Source organism: Arvicanthis niloticus, chromosome 6 (genome assembly GCF_011762505.2).
Source record: "Arvicanthis niloticus isolate mArvNil1 chromosome 6, mArvNil1.pat.X, whole genome shotgun sequence".
Taxonomy (NCBI): Eukaryota; Metazoa; Chordata; class Mammalia; order Rodentia; family Muridae; genus Arvicanthis; species Arvicanthis niloticus.
In genome coordinates this window covers 13714192-13729501 of record NC_047663.1, presented here as the reverse complement: position 1 = coordinate 13729501, position 15310 = coordinate 13714192, and the positions used below count along the sequence as shown (strand labels likewise).

At 40.2% G+C, this 15310-nt stretch overlaps 1 protein-coding gene across 3 annotated transcripts in view; it reads left to right on the top strand.

Annotated features, from left to right (window-relative positions):
- The window catches only part of Cep112 (centrosomal protein 112), a 407052-nt gene that overhangs the window by 296464 nt on the left and 95278 nt on the right, over positions 1-15310 (top strand). For all 3 annotated transcript variants that reach the window (XM_034505950.2, XM_076935566.1, XM_076935567.1), the window contains exon 22: positions 13548-13610. In XM_034505950.2, coding sequence (XP_034361841.2) covers positions 13548-13610 — 63 coding nt within the window. The remainder of the gene's footprint in view (positions 1-13547; positions 13611-15310) is intronic.

The following is a 15310-nucleotide window of genomic DNA, read 5'->3' as shown; positions in this document are numbered from 1 at the left end:
AAGCTTTTTGGCATTACTTGGGATAAATGTAAGCACTAACTGCAGTAGGCATATTAAAAACATAAGAAATCAGAAATAATTGTTAAGATATGAGAGTGATCTGAATGCAAAGTGTCATAATGTTTTTATCAGGATTGATTGGCTATTCTGGCTGCCTATGAGAGTATATGCCCTGTCTCTCTTACTGATCCATTTGCCTCCTGAAGCACATGCTTGGTCAGAGAGCATGCCTGCTTGATAGAAGAAGACCACTCCTTGGTCGATTGTATACATGTAGCCGAGCTTCCCTGCTAGAATATTCTAAGAAGTTCCCAATGAAAGTGTTTTAAAGATGCCAGGGGACAAGAAACACCTTACCTATAAAGATCAAAAATAGTAATCTCATCTTCTTTCTAAGAAACCTTTCAGCATGAAGATACTATGATAGAATATTTAGAATACAAAGTATTGAAAGAAAAATCCTGCAGAAATAAATTCTTCATTTTGAAAGTTAAGGAGAAATTATTTCTCTTTTACAGTGGAGCCTTTCCTATAAGAAATGCTAAGGCACATTCTCTATAAAGAAGGAAAGCCGATGGGTCATAAACGTGGATTGTGTATTAGTGGAGAATACATGAAATAATTCATACCAGATGTTTGTTTTGTTTTTCCTTGAGCCAGAGTTTCACTGTCTAGCCCACCCATGTTGGCCTTGAACTCGAGGTGTCCCACTTACCTCATCCTTCCAGGGGTTGGGAATCACAAGCCTGTGCCCATGCCACCAAGCTCATCTTAGCAAAGGCTTTTAACAGATTCAAAATAGTAATCCCTGCAGGTAGTCAGCCAGGTACTTGTGTACCATATTTGCATATGAAATAAATAACACTTATTATTTAAAAAGGACAGGCAGAAAAAGTTGGAATTATTTTGTTATTGTATAGTATCTACCTATGAAGTGATATTTGAAAGAATTTATTATAAGCTCCATGGTAAAATTTAAAAATTATATTTTAATATAATTGATGTGCTAAAAAAAAGGAAAAAACATGGAACCATACAAGATGATCAGTTAAAATCACAAAAGACAGAAAAAGTATGAAAAAAGAAATCAAATACAAAAAAAATATAATTTTGAATGGTAATGGCCTAAATATACCAATTAAAAGGCAGAAATTGTCTGTGTAGGCCAAAATAAAATGGAATTATATGTTGGCTATCTACAAAAAACCTGCCTTGTATATAATTCACATATTGACTAAAAGTAAACCAACGGAGGAAGATATGCCATCCTAGTGTAATCAGAAGATCTGTTATATTTTGAGTAGACTTCAGAGCAGGGCAGGTTGTCAGACACAGAGGCATTACATAATTTCAAGAGAATAAGTCCTCCAAGAACACAACAATCCTTAATGTGTATGCTCCTAAAGTAGATCATTAAAATATGTGAAGAAAGAGTGATAAAACTCTGAGCAAGAATAGATGAATCCATATATTATATTTGGAGACTTCAACACCAGCTATGAGTAACAGAAATATCCAACAGACAGAAAAATCAGGATATAGTTGAACTTTTATGAAACCCTCAATCAACTGGCTATAATGAACATCTCTGAACCACTTATGTAGCATACTGTAAACCATAGCTTCTTAAACTATGAACTGTGATTCTATATGGGGTCATATGACTGAATGACAGAGTCACAAAAAAGTTAGCATTTCTAAAGAGACCAAAATAATTCAAAATAAAGCACATAATGGACTGATGAGTTTCTGGCGGCATTTGTGTGTTGCTACATTGTATGTGCTTGCATGTGTTTGCATATGGTGCTATATTCCATGTGTTTGCATGTGTTTCTTTGTTTCATGTATCTGCATGTGCTTACATGTGTTGTATGGAACAGCTTCACTCGGCCTTGGTTCTGAACACTGAGCACACATACTTAGTATGGTATCACACCACAGAACATTAGTGAAAACTGCCTGGCACACCTCAGCTCAGCTTCCACAGTTTTGTACATTGTGAAGTTAATGGTTTTGCTGTACATGCAAAGCTTTTGCTCTTCAATGAATAGCATGGTTTAATTATGGAGAACAAGGAGTGCTTCCTATTGTCATTCCTTATCATGTGTCAAATTAGTGCATCATTGAATTAGATTGTTTTAGAATGTTTGATTTTTAAAATTGCTGTTTGGAAACCAAGTAAAGTGGGTGCATGCCTGTAATCCCAGTACTCAAGAGACAGAGTCGGGAGAATCAGGAATTCAAAACACATAGGCATACATAGGGAATTCACGGCCAACCTTGGCTACATGAGACCCTATTTCAGTGTGTGTGTGTGTGTGTGTGTATGTGTGTGTGTGTGTGTACAAACATTTGAGTAATTCTTTAGAGTTTTATAAGGCTTAGTGGTAGAATATTTGCTTAACATGTAGAAGAGGTTCTATTTTTCTCTCTCCACTGCAAAAAAGGGAAAGAAGGAAACCCTCACATAAGTTGAAATAGTCTCAGTTGCCCTATATCTTTTTTAATAATTTTTTGAGCTTATAATTACATTATTTCCACCTCCTGTTTCCTCTCTTCAAACCCTCCCGTGCACCATCCCCTTGTTCACTTTGAAATTTACATCCTTTTGTTCTTTAATTATTGATGTGTGTATATGTGTACTTGTGTGTATATGTGTGTGCAACCGAAATACAAAAATATAACGTGCTGAGTCTGTGTAATGTTGCTTGTACATGTGTTTTCAGGGCTGATCATTTGGTATTAGTTAACCACCTGGTGTACTTTACCCTGAGGTAAGACCTTTTCATTGATTTCATCATTCCTTAGCTGCCTGTAATACTTTGTCTAGGGTTGAGGCATTCCTAAACTTTCCTCAGTGCACATGAGCCTGTCACTTATGTCTTCTTGTTTAAGTCGTGTTTAGGCAGCCATGTTGGTGAGACTTCATTCATGTTTCTTCTCTGACATTTCCAGGAGAAACCATCTCACAGCAAATGTCTGTTCCTCTAGACATTACAAGCTTTCTGCTCCTACAAAGAACCCTGAGCCTTAGGGACAGGAGTTGTAGTATAGATGTATCTGTTTGGACTGGGCTCTACAACTCTTCGCTGTGATCACTGTGGATTTCTGTAGTGGTCTCTCTTTTGCAGAGAAGAGTTTTCTTGATGGGAGGTTAAGACCTATACTCTGTATGTGTGGCTATAAGAATAAATATTCAGAGTGTAGTTAGGGACTATGTTGATTTAGTAAAGTAGCAGTTGTAGGTTCTCCTCTGAGATCGTGGCCTCACTAGCACTAGGAAGCTGGCTAAGTTTCTAGTACCAAGCATGATTTCTCTCTTATTGAATGGAGCATTCATTAGAATGACTCAGCAAGTAGTGACCTTCCTCTCCAAAAAAGAAGGCATTAGACTGACATGAATTATAAATCATAAAATCTACCATCATGTGAGGAAGAAGTTGTATTGATACTCTAGAGTCTTTAGGGCAGACTATTTACTAATACATCATGCTAGGTCAACATGACCCTGATAACAAAACTGAACCAAAATTCTATAAGAAAATGGCAGGACATTATCTCTCAGAAGCAGAATTTCTAAATTAAAAAAAAAGTAACAAGTCAAATCCAAAATGGAAAAAAACAAAAAAAACAAAAAACCACCATGACCAAATGGAATTAATTCCAAGTTGTGCATGGCTGAGTCAGTATTTAAAAATTAATAATCAAATCTAAAGAAGAAAAAATATATAAATCATATTGAGAAATGACATAATTTAACATCCATTCTGGAAAAATATTTCCACAAATGTGATGGTTCATCTCAGTTATCAGCTGGAGGGATCAGGAGCCAAGAGGTTTGCCTCTGTATGGGTCTGTCAAGGCTTTTTCAGAGAAGACGGTTAACCAAGGTCAGCAGCCCCTGTCCTAGGCTGGGCAGCCTCTTCAGGTAGGTGGCCCCAATAGGAAGAGGTGCTAGAAATCTGAGTGTTATTTGTCTGCCTGCTGGCATTTTCCCCTTGCTGGCAAGTACATCTATCTATCCTATGCTGCCATCCCTCACTAACATCAGAATTTGCTTCCTCTGTCCTTCAAGTGTGAACTAAAGCTTGGTAAACTCACTGCTCTTACTGATCATGGACTGAGCATCTCCTGAGCTCTGAGCATGTGCAAGATGCAGAAGGCTACTGGGAACTACCCTATGACTGTTCTTCATAAGCTGTATACTAAATGTGCTTTGATAAAGTATCTGATTGTTTAATTCCCACAACTTCTGTTTGTTTTGCTTTAGTGTTTCTATTCCTTGCTGAATTTGCTCTGTCCTTTGTGCTTCTCCTCCCATATGCTGTTGTCTTTAAGAACCACCTTCTCAAAGTCTCAAACAGAACTTCTTAATTCAAACATTTTATTATATGACTATCTTTATGGTCATTTATCCTTTTCAAAATCAAGATTCCAGAGCACAGAATATGACTCAGTAAGTAAAGGTATTTGCTGCCCAGCCTGAGGACCTGAGTTCTTTCCCCAGAACCCACAATGGTAGAAGGAGAGAATTAGTCCCCAGAGTTACCTTTTTACCTTCACATATCCGTTATGGCTTGCATAAACCCACAGAGACCACACACAGATACAGATCATGGATATACAAAATATATAAAATGTAAATTTTAAAAATATAGGTAAGGGTTCTGAATTCTTTCTCAGATCATTTCACCTATCTGGGTGGCTGTGGTCTCCATTCTAGGATAGGATATGAAGAGATACAATGATCTCAAATTCTTTGTGTTTCTTGGTTGTGTTAGGTGTATCTGATAGACTGGATATGTCGCCCAATTTTAAATTGCCCCTTTATCCACCATTGTGTGGTTGTTTGTTTCATTTTCTGTGAGTCCCCTTACAGGGCTCTTTGCTTGACATTGAATTTCCTGAAGCTGTTTGGGGAAGATACAGTGGTGCTCCACTTACGTATTGGCAGTACTGGTTTGCCTAGCTCTAAGAAACTTTTTTGTATACACCTGTAATCCTGTTATGTTTCAGAGACAGCAGCTTTGGGGTACTGGTTGGAAGTGTGCTACACATACTTGCTTTTAAGAGTAGATGGCATCAATATTTAAATAATGGAATAAAGAAGCAATGCAGAAAGGAGAGAAAAGGGAATACAGTATAAGATGGGTAGAGCATGGGTTGGAGGTTTGGGAGGTATCAATGGAACTATATTACATGTGCAAATGTCGGGTTTTGCTTAGAATAGTGGGGGTCATGAATGCGACCTAGAGGTTAAAATACAGTAGGTTAACATTGTACAGAATTATAAATGCTAGTCCATTAGAAAGAAATTAAACTACTACAATGTTAGAAAAACATGTCACAAGACATAAGTGTAACACTTACATATATATTATATATGCATATGTTATATACATATATAAATGAAAACAAGTATACATGCAAACCAACCAACAACATTCAAAATAAGTGACAAATATCTTCTCATGCAGTCCACACTCTGCAGTTTTTGGTTTTTTGGTTTTTTGGTTTGTTTTCAGTATGAAGGAGAGCTTCCCAAGGCCAGAGCTAGGTGAAGTTCAGACATAGAAATGCTGCCTTTTGTTGGGGCTGAGGGACGGCTTGTCATGCTTCTCCTGGAGCCATTGTAGGCAGGACTGTAGTCTGGTCACATGGCCTGTGTAATGTACACACCTCATCAGCCCTCTTCCCCAGTGGAACCCGAAGTACTCCAGTATGAATGGAGGTAAGTGTCAAGTCTAGAAAAAACATCTACCGAAGTCCTGTGGGTAACATTTCACTTATGACTTGAACTGTCCCTCTATGACACAGAACATGGCTAAGAAGTCTCCTTAGAACACTTCAGCATCAAGCTGCTGGGTATGTTAGATGATACCGTCAGACAGGAAAAAGAAATAAAGCTACACAGATAAGGAAGGAAGAGATAGCACTTTTGGTTTAAAGATATGATGGTCTTTGTAGAGAATCCAAAAGAACTAGCAAAGCCCTGGGACTAATAAGCAAATATAGGAAGGTCTCAGGATGCAAGATTAACATATAAAAGTCAGCTGCCTTCCTGGATATGGCAATGAGAAAATGGTATTTTTAATTTACAACATAATAACATTTACATAGCCATTCTCCAGCATTAAACGCTTAAGTAGAAATATAAGAAAATATGTAGCAGATTTATATGTGGGAAACCACAAAGCTGATGATGAAAAGCAAGGAAGCAAATCAGCCACAGGAGTAGGACAGCTGACCATCTGCTTCCTTCCCTGTGTGCTTGTTACCATCCACTCTCCTGTAACCATTTCTCAAGAATCCTGCTGGCCTTTACACCTTTACCACTTACCTCATCTTGGCCAGAGGAGAAACCATGGCTCTTACCTGTGCTCCACAAATGCGCACCTTATCTTAGTTTTTGTTTTTTGTTTTTGTTTTTGAGACATGGTCTCTCTACATAGCTCTGGCTGTCCTGGAACTCAGTAGGTAATCCAAGCTGGCCTCAAACTCAGAGATCTACCTGCTTCTGCCTCCCAGGTGCTGAGATTAAAGGTATGAGTCACCATGCCTGGCCAAATGTGCACTTTTATTTGGAAGTAAAGTAAGTGATTTTTGAAGCTCAACTGGTCTGTATGTAAAATTAAATATGGTTGTGAATTCTCTCAACATTTTGTTGGTAGAATGGTGCAGTCTTATCAGGATGATCAGACCTGTCTTCACAGTGCTTTAAGAGATTTCAGACAGGGGAATGAGGAAATAAATCACTTGCCAGAATCCATATGATGCAGATACAGTCACACGTCGATAAGATGATAAATCCCAGTGCTCCTATGACAACATGAGATGTGGAAACAGCTGAGTGGAAGCTTACAGGCCAACTTGCTTTGGTGTGGGCAGTGGTGAGCAACATGAGACCCTATCCCAAACAAGATAGAAGGTCAAGACCCTCTGCTATCCACTTAAAAAGAACCCTGAAAGAAAAGGTAGCATAATAAGGTGATTGTGGACCATTGACACTGATAAATTCTTTCTCTACCAACAAAATGAGCAAGTCAAACAAGATTAAAGTATATAAAGGCAAGTTTATTGGGAAGCTGTTCTCAGGATGGGTTCACTAGTCTCAAGGAAGGAGGCCAGGGAATTTGTTGTGGGGAAGGAGACAGTAAGGGAAAGAGAAAGTGAGAAAGTGCATCTCAGAGAGAGGGAGAGGGTGAGAAAGCCTCTGAGGGAGGGGGAAGCCCAGTCCCTCAGCTGGAAAGTTTAGGGTAGAGTGTGGGGTATGAGAGGGGACTGAGAGATGCTGGGAGATCCTGGAAGCCAGGTCCCCTTAAGTATGCTAAATATGCATCTCTGGGCCAGAAACCCAACAGGCACCTTTATGAGAGGTCTTAGGGCAGGCAGGTGAGGGACCTGCTATTGTTTGATTTTTGTTTTCCTTTCCAGATGAGTTTTGTTGTTGTTTTGTTATATCAGGTTTTCTTTGGGGTTGTGGGGGATTATCTGCCTCACATTTTCATATTATAGTTCATCATCTAAGGAAGTCAGGACAGGAATTACAACAGGGCAGAAACCTGAAGGCAGGAGCTGCTGCAGAGATTTTCTTAGGAATTGCATAGGGAAAGGAGACCAGCACACTGGGCTCTGGACTAGGAGTGACCTAGAGAAGCAGCCTCTGAAGGCAGAGGACTAAGTGTGAAGGGGAAATACATAGCCAGTCACTAATGTGGGCACTGACAAGGGGCCACCAAGACACAGCAACAAGCTCTACAAAAAGGCTGTCTGCAAAACCACGGTGGGCTTCTCCTCTGTGGGTGGGGTGGGGTGGGGTGGAGTGGGTTTGGTTTGGTTTGGTTTGGTTTGGTTTGGTTTGGTTTGATTTGGTTTGGTTTTTATCTGTTCAAGCCATACTAAGGGGGACTGTGGAAACAGTGGTTTACATAGAAAGTTCTGCCTGTAAAAGTAAGGTTTGTTTTTGGTTGTTTTTATTGTTGTTGTTTGTTTGTTTGGCTTTTGTCGTTGTTGAGAGAAGACACTGCTATGTAAAGTAGGCTGGTCTCAAATTTAGAATTCTTGTGGCTCAGCTTTCTAAAAACTGAGATTACAGGTGTGCTCTGCCATGCACAACTTCTAAGGCTTGGTTTGAAATACTTAAATCTGAATTTTATATATAGAAATTTTATATTTATACTTAAATCTGAATTTATATATAGAAATTATAAATTTTATATTTATAATTTTATAAGTATAATTTATACTTATAAAAGTATAAATTTTATATTTATACTTAAATCTGAATTTATATATAGAAATTTCATTTAAAATTTTTAAAATGTAGAACACTGTGAATTAGATTCAGAAAAATAGCAAAATTCTCAAAGGGTGATAAATTACTTTTGTCTTTTCAGATACTCTATCTCCAGTGTATTGAGTCTTCTCCTTTAAGCTATTGGCAAGAGGTGGTTGCATAGTGCAAACCAATCTTCATTTAATTCAGCGTTGATAATTTCCAATGTTTTCTAGAATTCTGAGACTAGCTCTGCTCCCTTTCTTGTCTAGATACCCGCTTTGTCTTTTCCCACTCCTCATGTCTTCCTGTGGTCTCTTCTACTGTTCATCCTCTTACCAGCCAATGCATCTTTCCTCCTATTCCTTAGAGGAAACAGAAGCATCAAGAACCTCTCCCCACTGTTATGGTGATCATTTGCCTGCATCACTAGCAAAGGCGTCTCCTCCCAGGTCTGAGTTAGTCTGTGGTGGCTTCATCACAGACCCCACAAGCTGAGAGTCATCATTCCCTCATACCCCTGGAGTCTGGAAATCCAAGACCAAGATGGGGCCAGGGCTCCTTTCTGATGAAGCCTGCCTGGCTTGTAGAGCTTTCTGCTCATTGAATCCTTTACCTCTGTTCATCCTGGGAAGAAAGGGGTTGGGGAAGGGAGAGAGGGAAAGAAGGGTTAGATGTGCTACCTGTTCTCCCCTTCTCTGTGGCCTCACCTGAATGCATTTCTAAAGGCTCTATCTCCAAACGTAATCACCCTTGAGCTTCAGCCTATAAATAATGTGTTAGAACACATTTTAGTCTGTAGCACATCCCATTTATTCAAAGATAAGTCTCCAGTGATCTGTGCCATGTTCTCTAATGCCGTGCTTATTCCACACATTGAGACATATGCCTTCTCTCAGCTTACCAGGTCAGTACTTCACTTACCTCCTTCCTCTGCAGTGTTCCTCCCTCATTTCTCTTCTTTTTAAAATTCTGACAATTATCTATCTCCCACTCCCATGCCTACTTCTATTTTCTCTTGAGCCCCTTCTGATCCTGCTTTCATCCCTTGCGTTATACCAAAATTTCCTTTTTTCAGATCAGCAATGAACACCGTATGATTGGTCTAGGTAAACTTTTCTCAGTCCTCACTGGACGTGGGCTCCTGCAGAACTTGGAAGCCAGACCTAGAGCTTGGCCTCCCTCCTCCACATGGTTTCCTGATTCCAAGTCCTTCTAGTTACTTAGCTCCCTGTCCGTGTCTTCGGTTTGCTTTTCTCCTCACTGTCTAGCTTCTGCAGTCTGCAGTCCCAGGGCTGAACATATTTACACCTGTTCCTTCTTTGTATCTACTCGGTGTCGTGCAAGCTCATGTGGCAGCATGATTTCATACACTAGGTACATCTTGGGAAGGTTTTACTTTATAATTTTAACCTACACATCTCCCACAAACTCAAGACTCAAAAACTCAAATAGTCACCTCAACCATGAGTCTAACACACATCTCTGAGATTAATGTTTCCAAAAGCAGTCACTTGATCTTCATCCCAAAGCCGAGTCCACTCATGGCTCTTTTATAACAAGTAATGACTTCATTTTCTACTTATTTAGGATAAAAATCGTGTTTATTTTTTAACTAGTGTGTATGAATGTATGTTGGTACCCATGGTAGCTTACATCATAGTATGCATATATATGGATGTATGTTGGCACACATGGTAGCTTACTCCATGGTATGCTTATTATGAATGTATGTTGGTATATATGGTAAGCTTATACCCTGGTGTGCATGTGAAGGTTAGGACATGCTTGGGTGTCTGTCCTTATCCTCCACCTTGTTCTAATCTCTTGTTGTTGTCCACCATGTACAAGAAGCTAGTTGGCCTATGGGCCAGGGCTTCCTATCTTGCTGTAGGAGTACCTGATTTTTAGCTACTACACCAGCTTTATATGGGATCTGGAGGTTGAAATCAGGTCCTCACACCTGTACATCCAATGCCTTCTCCACTGACTCATTTCTCCAGCCCCGGGGGTCACTCTTGCCTCATCTCTTTCTATCAGACAGTACATCCAGTCAGTTCTTCTTTCAGGTCTTTTGCAAAGTCCGCCTGTGTCTCATCACCCGCTTTGCCAACCTGTATTATTTGCTGCTGCAGCCTAAATGGCCTCTTTGTTTGATTCTTGCCCCCAACAAAATCTCGAGCGATCTTATTACTACTTAAATAACTATTTTCTCCAATACAGAAAACACTTCAGGAACTTCCCTTGTTACTCACATTAAAAACTAAATTCTTTGCAGCCACAAGTAGTACCTTATAGACTCTGGTCCTTTTCTCCCTCAGAGCTCAGCTCAGTCATTGCTTAGTGATTATCTGCTGATTCCTGCACTGGGCATTTTTAGTCTGTGCTCCCTCTGACTCAGGGTCCTTGTAGTTAGAGTTGCCATGACTTCCTGAGCCTATCCAGGAGGTGTTTGAGAACTTGTGTTTTTTACATTACAAACTTCCCTCCACCTTTCACAACCCCCTCTTTTCCTTCCTTTATCTTTCTCATGGACAATCAGACCATCTAAAACATCACTTTTTAAAATTATAATTTTCACTCGGGCAGAAGCTCTACAGAAGTAGAGAGAGATTCGTCTGTGTTTTGTGCTGTGTTGTAGCCCTAGACTAGATGGATGAGTTGGGTGTTTATCAGTAGAGGAGCATGTCTAGCTTGTTTGGGCCAGCTAGCCACAGGTCCTGCAGAGGAACTGCAGCCAAGACAGCCTTCTCTGCACTGACCAACATCTCTGAAAAGGAAATCGGTCTTTACAGCACTGCAGTTAATTTTTAGGTTCTCTAGTGGGTAAATATTTTTAAAGCATTCAGAACAGTGCCTGGCACATGGCGTGAGCTCTCTAAGTGTTTATTTTAAAAGCAACAAATACTTCATCAAGCGTTTTGTGATAAGTTACATTAGCAGAATGTGAACCAAAACCAATAAACCTCAAGAGGTTCAAAGTGGCCCTGATTCTGTAACGGAAAGTTGGTATGTTAGTCATAGAGCTGGGGTGGAGACTGACAGCTTTCTAGACAAATAGCAGTAGTCACATGCTCTTGAGACACTTGATCAAAATTAGAGTGTAAACTGGATGGAACTGCAGATGTGGGGATTTGTGGAGTAAGCTATAAAGGGTTGTTCTTAACTTGAACCCACAAACACAGTTTTGAAAGGATTGCTTCAAAAATAAGGGCTAGGAGGTTGCACAGGAAAAGGCTGGGTGCTATATATCTATCCATTGTCGGACAGACACTTCTCAGCAAGTGCTTTGTTAGGGATGGGAACCAGCCTTCTAGGACCTCGCAGGGAGTGTCACTTCAGCCTTACTGCTGAGATTAGAAGAGCCTGCATGGATTGCTCCCTCATTCCAGTATGATATTCAAATAAAGAGACCATTTGCTGACCTTAAACACAGTAGACAGCACTTGCCTATTTATCTCTACTTCTTGAGGAAGTGCTGTCAAAGTTTAAAAATAAAAGCTTGGGTATAATATGCATGAAGCCCTGGAGTTATTTTGTGGGTTTGTTTGTTTGTTTTTAATGTAACACCATTTTCATTGTTTGAGAATTTTATACATGTGTATAATGTGTCGTGATCAAGTCTACCCCTCATTTCCAACCCTGTAATGTGCCCTGTGTCTCCTACCACTGTTCCCTCCCAATTTCTTATATTCTCTTAGTGCTGCCAATATGTGCCTGGGTTTAGGGTCATTAGTGGAGCATGGATACCCATTCAAGGGTCTCATTCCCCAAAGAAAACTGATTCTTCTCCTCTTTGCTATCAATTATCAACAGTTCCTAAGCTAAGGGTGGGACCTCCCAATACCTCCCCATCTGCCTGCTAGGATTTTGTCTCAAGTGATCCTATGCAGATCTTGGGCATGCTGGTAGGACACTGTGAGTCCATGTTTGAATGCCATTGTGTCAAAAAAATAGCTTTACTGTAGTCATCCAGTTCTAGTCATCCAGCTCCCCTGGCTTCTACAGTCTTTCTGCACCTCCTCCTGAGTGATTCCTAGGCCTTGGGAGGAGGCACGTGACATAGCTTTCTCACTTAGAATCCCTGGGTTTGAGCCAAAGCACTAAAAAGGAAAGAAAAGGGCATGGACTGTGACTTACAGTTTAGGATGAATGTTAAAATAGCTACAGAGAGTGTGTGTGTGTGTGTGTGTGTGTGTGTGTGTGTGTGTGGCAGACGTTAAGTCTCAGCTACATCATTTTTTGTGCTATATGGTGCTAGGCAGGTTGCCTCAGTTTCCTCACACATAAAATGGGAGTTCATAAGGATACTGTTTCAAAGAACAAGAAAGAACCCATAGAAATTCCAGCTATGTTGCCAGTTGTTTCTAATCCCATAGAACATCTTAAAGTAAAAGTTGAAGAAACTCTAAGAGAAATCAAGACAAAGATATGGAAAATAGAAACAGTGAAAAGAGATGACAAAACAGAAGGCAGGCAGATGGATGAGCAGACAAGAGTAATGGCTAAAACCGTTTTTGAGAAATGAGGGTCTGTGTTTAACAGGGAAAGGGCCCTGGATAGGGTAAGTCACTGTAGCCTTTCTGAACACCAAGGAAAGCGTGAAGATCCCAAGCACTCCCAGAGAGCAGGAAGAGGGTCACGCCTAAAAAACATGACTTGAGTGGCAGAAGAACAATCACGTTTTGAGCAATGTGGACTTATTCTGGGAAGGCTACCCTAGTTCCAGGATAGAAATCTGTTTGATTTAGATATATTTGTCACTTCAAAAGATTACTCTGTGTGTTCAGCCAAGTAGGGGCTCAACTCTGCTTAGTGGTCTGAACTTTTCACACCTGCCTTTGTCTGAGAGCATCTATTTTCTTTTTCAGCTAAGGTAAAGAAGATCCAATTTCTCCACTTCCTTCCCTTCCTCCTCCGCCAGCCCCTGTCCCATTTGTCTCCCTTTCCCTTCCTGCTCTTCATCCTCCCTTCCTTTACCTTTGAGCCGTCACACTTGCTGTGTCTATTTCTGTCTCTCCTTCTCCCTTTTTCTTTCTGTCCACAGAAGTCTTATGTTTGTCTAATAATTGGCAGGAGAGATCTTTTTTTCTTGCTTGCTTCTTCAGTGATGAATAGTTGGCGTCAGATCAAAGACAAGCCCTGTGGTTTTCTGGCTGCCCAGAAGGGCGGTGCAGCTGGCAGGCATCCCAGCTGCCTGGTGATAGGCATGTGGAAGAGATACCAAGCTCACAGGTCACTGTGTGTGTGTTCGTGTACGTGTGTTTTGCAGGCCAACAGCAGGCTGAAGCAGATCGAGAAGGAGTACACTCAGAAGCTTGCCAAATCTTCCCAGGTAAGCATGAGCCAAAGTCACAAAAGAAAACAATAAATCCAAATCAAAAAGCAGAAATGAAACCAACAAACACAACAAAGCCTTTGTACTTCAGAGTTAAATCAAATTCCTGTCAGTTTTTCATGGATTAGTATGCTATTTTTATGGGTAGATAAATAAAATATGTTTTTAATACTTCAATCTTATTAAATTAGGAACAATTGTGCATATTGAACCATTTGAACCAACATACTACACACATATCTTCATATTACACACACACACACACACACACACACACACACACACACATATGCAAAGATGTTGTAAAACTAGCTAGCACACTTGAGCAAGCCCAGGCCAAAACACATTTCACAAGGGCAGCAGATACACACCTACATTTGTGATGTAAGCAGGTTGATAACATCTGTACTTTTCTTTTTTTTCTCAATATTCTAACTCGTTGCACCCATGAGCTAGCTTGTTGACTAATTCAAAATGACATACAATTTATGATAAACCATAAGCTCAAATGCTGGCTTCTTCTGGAGTGGAAAAGACTCACTGCATCCATCCCTGGCTTGTTGTCAACTCTGGCAGTTTTCCTACAAGGAAGACTAACAGTTAAAACACCACCTCTGCTCGAGGGGCGATGCTTGCAGAACTTTGGCTGCATGAGTTAGTCCATTTTCCAATAGCTTCAGTTAGGGAGTCTCAAACCTCTGAAGTTCTATGAGTTCTAGAAGGAACCAATGGTTACCTTCATTTGGTAAATGAGTAACCAAGCCATTTAGTTTTACAATTTTCCTGTCTAATGATTTTAAATTTGGCTTTAATGACATTGCCTGTATACAATGGTGTATAAAGTGAAATTCACGTAACATTTTATGAATGCCTCATAATAGGAGGAACAGAACAAATTGCAGTACCCAACATTCCTGGGCACAAACCTAGTGACTTTATTCAGTCTTCCTTACTGACTCCATTTTTCCAGTTGAGAAAACTGAGTTAAAGTTAAGGGCTGAGGATATAGTTCAGCAGTAGAGAGTGAAAATCAGAGATGAGCGAGATGAGCTCATAGGAGTTAGCAAGTGACTCAGCCAGGACTCAGCCTAGATCTGACTTCAAAGTGGCAATCTTGACCTTTGACATACCAGCCTGCCCCAATGCTTCACCTTCCTAATACAGCCAAACTTGGAGTGCAGTTATCAGGAAATGTCAATTCTGTAATTATTTCTAAAATGAGCATGTTATGTAATTCTCAGGCCATTAAGAAAGCCAGAAGTCTTTAATTGAATAGTCATATGTGTTTATATGAAAGATGATTATGGCATGGTTGCCATTATTCCAGCCCCTTCAGGAAGAAGTATCCTTGTCAGTCTGCTGAAAATGATGCTTATAACCAGCTGAAAGAAATCTTAACACTCCCGAATTGAAGTTTAAACAGAAACATGAAAAATTGCAACTTGGCATAGTGCTCATTTTGCTGTGTTTGAAATGGAGGATACAGACAGTAAGATGGAAGCTGGCTAATAAAGATGCTTAACTCATCGAGTGTAAACAGGAACCGTAGGCTGAGCTACAGATGCAATGTGTGCAGAAGTCTGATTAGGTGACATTAAAGCAAATTCAGTGTTAGCATATCGGAAAGCACGGCGTGGAGTCCACAGGCTGGATTGGAATGCCAGCCAGTGGTGCCACCTGTGTGTCCTTGAGGGTGT